Here is a 6,055-nt window from a genome sequence, read left to right as displayed (position 1 = left end):
AGTACCCAGGCCCTCACACACACAGGCAAACAGCTAATAAAACAGGACAAGTTGAAAACAGGTTGGCATCAGGGGCTGAAGACAAAGCAGAATATGAAGATCAAACAATCCAAGACATGGAAAAAACACTAAGCTAAGAATGGAATTTATAAGAACTCTTAAAGATCAAACTTATGAATCATGAGTGTAGACAAGGAAGAGGAGACACAAACTAAAGGTCCTGAAAAACTATTAAAGTAATAACAGAACTTTCTCCACCTTCAGAGAGAGGATCATGCAGGTGGGGGTTGACAGAACACCAAACAGCTTGCAAGGGCAGCAGAAAAAACCCTCAGACACAGTACAGTTAAAACACTCAGTACACAGATCAAAGATCCTGAGAGGAGTAGGCAAGTTACATACAGCAGGGTGCATGTTGGAACAACAAGGAAGTCATGGAAGGACACAATCCAAATTTTGAACCAAGATCGGTGTACCCAGTGAAGCTGTCCTTCCTAATTGAAGGAGAAATAAAATCCTTCCACAGTCAGCTAAAGGTAAAGCTAGGTGCTGACAGCTCACCCCTGTAATCCTGGCTACTCAGGAGGCTGAGATCTGAGGAACACGGTTCAAAGCCAGCCCGGGCAGGAAAGCCTGTGAGACTCATCCCCAATTAAGCACCAAAGAAGCAGGAAGTGGGGAGCTGTGGCTTAAGTATGAAAGTGTTAATTTTGAGAGAGAGAAAAGCTCAGGTACAGTGCCCAGGTCCCGGCAGCCTACCCCAAAAATTGTGCCAGTTAATTGCAGATGTGAATTTCTGCCAACAAATCCCGGCAGTAGGTTGTTGGGCAGGAAGGAATGCCGAGGTAGCTCCCTGAGTGGTCACGGAATTCTCCTCCCAGAAGCTCCTTCCCCAGCTCCCACTGACAAGGAGACAGCAGCTCCCACAGAAGGCCACAGAGCACCGTCAGTGGAGTCTAGGAAAGGGTCTCTCGTAGGTCCTCATTTCTGCCATGACTGAAGGGAGCTGTCTAGGCTTTCTGGGTGGGAAGCTAGGCCTGGACTCCGGGGGCGGGAGGTCCCCAGGGATGATACCCACTCTGCATGTCTGGTGGGATGCGCTGCAGGGACGCGGGCTAGAGCAATTTCTCATGCTGACAGCTAGCCTCAGAACTGCACTACATGGAGAGAGGTGGACAAGCAGAAGTCGGAGGAGCGGACCTGCCAGGACCAGGCCTTCCGAGGGAACATGGAGACAGCCCCATTTCTGCATGTTGGCTCACCAGGCCTGCCCAGCCCGTCAGTGCACATTTCCTACGCAGACCGAGTCACAGGGTCTCTCCACGCTTGGGGCTGACAAGTTCACTTTTCACCCTTGAGAACTTGGTAACTTAGTCTGGTTTTCAGAGCTTGACGTGCACTGGCTGTGCTTGGAATCTGAGGCTGTATTTTAGATTACCTGAAGGCTTTTTTGTTTTTTTCGATAAGTCCTGGAGCCTAAACTCTGGGCCTGGGCGCTGTCCCTCAGCTCTTCAGCTCAAGGCTAGTGCTCTACCACTTGAGCCACAGCGCCACTTCCAGCATTTTCTGCTTATGTGGTGCTGAGGAATCAAACCCAGGGCCTCATGCATGCAAGGCAAGCACTCTACCACTGAGCCCCCTTCCCAGCCCTATCTGAAGGCTCTGAGTGCGGCTTTGCCTCTGTACTAGAAGCGAAGGGTGAACCCCAGCTGCCCACGGCCAGACTCAAAGACCAGAAAGAGTAAGTTATGAGGTAAGGTCTCCCGCGGACCCCGAGGCCCTGCCTTTACCCAGGCTGAGCTGCTTTCTCCTAGCCATGCTATCTTTCTCTCCACCTAGCCCAGCTTCCAGACTTGCGGCTCTGCATTGACCCCACACCACCACAGGGGAGGCTTCTGTGGGCTTCTGCCGCTGTCCTCCTCTCAGCGGGCTGCCTTCCACACACTTCTGGCTCTGTGGCCGGCAGGACGTGCTGGCTGGTAAGCTTGTGAGGAACGTGAAGGCGTCTCTCCTGGTGCCGGTGGGCCAGGACTCAGTCAAAGCAACTACACTGGGCCAGCTGTACTCCTCTACTGGACACCAGGACTTTATAACTCTCCCCGAAGGAGGGCCTCTCAAGCGAGGTGGGCCATCCCCCAACCCATTCCTTACAGTGCGTCCCAGTCTTTTCTGGAGCCAGCAGGTCCCTCCTTGCTGCTTAGAGTCCCAGATGCTGCTTCACAGACAAGGGTGGCAAAGGGCACCAGGGAGCCATACTGGAAGCCAGAGGAAGATCCCTGTGGATGCAGATTCCTGCACAAGGCCCTGTCTCCCCGCTGTCTGCTCAGACACTGGTCCTCTCCTCTTATGGATTTAGGGGTGTTCATTTTTTTTCTTGGAGCTTTTGAACCCTCGAGATGCACCCTGGCCAAAACAGATGGTAGAGGGCACTCTGGAATAAAGAGCACATTATATGGTTTTTTCTTGGACAAAGCAACCAACCCACAACAGCACCTTGTCATGTTTCCTTTGTGTCTTGGAATGCTGTCCATTTCTTTTCCCTTTGTGAAACACAGAAGAAGTGGGGTCTGCTTATGGGGCAGTTCCCACCTCGGACCTCCTTCCCAGGGGCCCCAAGCGCACGACTCGCTTTCTAGGAGAAGCTCGGCCGAAGCCTGACTTCCATCCTCTGAAACTTCATCAGCGTCACGCACGCATGCACGTGGCAAGCCCGAGACTTCCGCCAGGGACCCACACACCCATCTTCCTGCCAATCTGCGTTCTTTGGCAACTTTTCCTGCTTGTTAACATTTTTCCCAAAGTTACACTTGAGAACAACTTTAACTCCACCCTAGGACACTGTGGCCAGGTAGAGACTGAAGTGGGCACAGAAGGCCCTTCCCGCGCTGCAGGCATGGCCTCAGGTCCAAAGCACAGGTGAAAGGAACCACAGGACCAGCTGCCAACTCCAGGGAGGCCGGTGTTCAAGCCAGTGCTTCCCTCCCTCATGGAGAATGTGGACATGAGTTAGAGCACAGACTGAGGAGACATCCACACTGACCTCTGACTGTAGGTTCTTCTACAGGGGCCCAGTGCAGAGGGTTCGGAGCTGAGTTCCATGGCGTCATCTGAACAGACTTCCATAGGATCCCCAGGGTGGGGGCCTCCGGCTGACAGGCCTGGGCTGTGAGGGCAGAGGAGTGAGCATCAGCTCCATATAATTTCTGTAGTCCCAGATTCCTTCAGAGAAGTTTTTTTGTTGGTCATGGGGCTTGAACTCTAGGCCAGGGCACTGTCCCTCAGCCCTTCAGCTCAAGGTGAGTGCTCTACCATTTGAACCACAGCACCACTTCTGGCCTTTTCTGCTTTCGTGGTGCTGAGGAATTGAACTCAGGGCCTCAGGCATGCAAGGCAAGCACTCTACCACTGAGACACCTTCCCAGTCCATAAAATGGTTTGATTCCTCAGCACTACATAAGCTGGAAATGGTGCTGTAGCTCAAGTGGTAGAGTGCTAGCCTTGAGCTGAAGAGCTGAGGGACAGCGACCAGGCCCAGAGTTCAGGCTCCAGGAATGACCAAAAAAAAAGAATATTACCATTTTTTTGGCCCAAGCTGGCTATTAACTCTGATCTTCCCAATTCCAGCCTCCCAGAAGCTAGGATTGCAAGCGTGCGCCAAAGCGCTCAGCTCTGAAAATGATGTTTCTGAGGTACCATGTGAAAATGCCTATAGGTGGTGTCAAAGCATCTTTTTAGGAAGATACTAAAACTAACTGCAGCTATAAATCAGCCTCCTCCATAATAGCAGAGTTTGATCCAGCTATGAACAAGAAAAGAATCATCTAATACTCAGCTCTTTTTCTTTTCTTTTTGTGCTGGTCCTGGGGCTTGAACTCAGGGCTGGGCACTATCCCTGAGCTTCTTTTGCTCAAGGCCAGCACTCTTATCACTTGAGCCACAGCGCCATTTCTGCCTTTTTCTGTGTGGTACTGGGGAATTAAACTCAGGGCTTTATGCATGCACTCTACCACTAAGCCACATTTCCAGCCAATTATTTTTTTGACTAGGGTTTGAACTCAGGGTCTCATGCTTACTTGGCTAATGTTCTACAAATTAGGCCATGCCTCCTACAGAGCCATTTGCTGGTTATTTTGGAGATAGGTACATACCACCACATGCAGACATTTCTGTTGAGATTTAGTCTCAAAAATATTATGGATGGAACAGAACACACTGTGTGAAAGGAAATGTACTCATTACCTGACTCATATAATTGTAATCCCTTGATATACCACCTTTATAATAACAGTATTTCTTAAATCAAATATTTCATTAAAAAAGAATATTATGGATGGACATTGTGATCAAGGATGGCTTGAACCACCATCCTCCAGAGCTCAGCCTTAGCTCTGCCTCCAGATCTCAGCCTGCAGATCTCAGCCTTAGCTCAGCCTCCAGATCTCAGCCTTAGCTCAACCTTAGCTCAGCTTCCAGATCTCAGCCTTAGCTTAGCCTGCAGATCTCAGCCTTAGCTCAGCCTCCAGATCTCAGCCTTAGCTCAGCCTTAGTTCAGCCTCTAGTGCCCAGCTAGCAATGGAATTTTGAGACAGTTAATGAAGGTTTAAATGAAGGAATCATTTTTTTTTTTTTTTTTTTGGTCTGGTCGTGGGGCCTGAACTCTGGGCCTGGGCACTGTCCCTCAGCTCTTCAGCTCAAGGCTAGCGCTCTACCACTTGAGCCATAGCGTCACTTCCGGCTTTTTTCTTCTTGCTTATGTGGTGCTGAGGAATCGAACCCAGGGCCTGAGGCATGCAAGACAAGTGCTCTACCACTCAGCCACCTTCCCAGCCCTGAAGGAATCATTTTTAAAGGAGGCAAAGATTGTTAGGGAGATAGGAACCAGTGGGAGGAGTATGGGCAAACAGGGAAGATGAAAGGGTGAGTTTGGTTAGTTTGCATGTATGTCATCCTTGCGCAGGAGCCATGCTAATCATCTCTGTATGGTTCCAATTTTAGTATATGTGCTGCTGAAGCAAACACTAGTTTGCATGTATGATAATAGAAATGTAATTAAGTCTTCCTTCTCTTGTATAGTTAATTTATCCTAACTTAATTTTAAAAAGAGGCAAAGAAATTTCTGGAGTTCTCTCTCCATGGTGCACCCTTAGCAGTTATGCCAGTGAAAGCTTTGTTCCCTAGTTCCTGAAAACAGACAGATGTCTGGGAGAGGCTCATGCTACTGAGAGGCTGAGATTTGGAGATGGAGGTCTCAGGCCACAGGGCAAAAAGCACATGAGATTCTACCTTGCAGAGAAAGCTTGGCTTGGTGGGCACGTGTGTCATCCAAGCTACAAGAGTAGCTCCCTGGGCTGGGAAGGTGGCTCAGTGGTAGAGCACTTGCCTTGCATGCATGAGGCCCTGGGTTCGATTCCTTAGTACCACATAAGCAAAAAGAAAAAAGCCAGAAATGGCGCTGTGGCTCAAGTGGTAGAGTGCTAGCCTTGAGGTGATGAGCTGAGAGACAGCGCCCAGGCCCAGAGTTCAGGCCCCATGACTAGACCCAAAAAAAAAAAAAAAAAAAAAGAGTAGTTCAGGGAGAAAGTGAGCCCTGCTTCAAAAACAGTCAGTACAAAAGAGGCTGGAGGCATGGCTGAGCAGCAAAGTGCCTTCCTGACAAGGGCAAGGCCCTAAGTTCAAACCCAGTGCTGCCTAAAAAACAGCAACCAACAGTAGGCAAACAGGAAAGAAGAAAAGCCAGAGTCCTCTGGGAGAAGAGAAAGGGGGAACTCAGCCTGGGACAAATCCCCCGTGGTAGCTTGAGAAAGCTGAGTCCTAGCCACTGTGACCAGCTGGGGACACAGGGGAAAATAGGGCCACCCTCCTTGGCCCCCTTTTTCTTCCCTCCTATGTTGTCCGTTCTGAGGGAAAGGACACACACACTGTGTGTATAGCTTCTGTGGGTACTAAACCCCTGTTCCCAGTGACTTGGTACCCTGCACCAGTACCTGTCAGCACAACAATGCCATATTACCAGGTTACCATGGCCGGCCCCTTACCTGCCCTCCACTTATTACCA

The 6,055-nt window shown here is 50.0% G+C and overlaps 1 protein-coding gene and 1 non-coding gene across 2 annotated transcripts in view; both read right to left on the bottom strand.

Annotated features, from left to right (window-relative positions):
- Nucleotides 1–1,609: 1,609 nt before the first annotated feature.
- The window catches only part of Znf511 (zinc finger protein 511), an 8,328-nt gene continuing 3,882 nt past the window's right edge, over nucleotides 1,610–6,055 (bottom strand). The window contains exons 6-7 of the mRNA XM_042702162.1: nucleotides 3,041–3,163; nucleotides 1,610–2,431 (exon numbers count right to left, since the gene is read on the bottom strand). Coding sequence (XP_042558096.1) covers nucleotides 2,353–2,431; nucleotides 3,041–3,163 — 202 coding nt within the window. The 3' untranslated portion in view covers nucleotides 1,610–2,352. The remainder of the gene's footprint in view (nucleotides 2,432–3,040; nucleotides 3,164–6,055) is intronic.
- On the bottom strand, nucleotides 4,913–5,019 carry LOC122127853. The gene has a single exon (XR_006151305.1). It is a non-coding gene; the product is annotated as a U6 spliceosomal RNA (small nuclear RNA).

The sequence above is a fragment of the Dipodomys spectabilis genome, unplaced genomic scaffold, assembly GCF_019054845.1.
Source record: "Dipodomys spectabilis isolate Male_0828 unplaced genomic scaffold, ASM1905484v1 ptg000313l, whole genome shotgun sequence".
Taxonomy (NCBI): Eukaryota; Metazoa; Chordata; class Mammalia; order Rodentia; family Heteromyidae; genus Dipodomys; species Dipodomys spectabilis.
The sequence above is the reverse complement of the archived record's forward strand: the minus strand, read 5'-3'. Positions and strand labels throughout refer to the sequence as shown.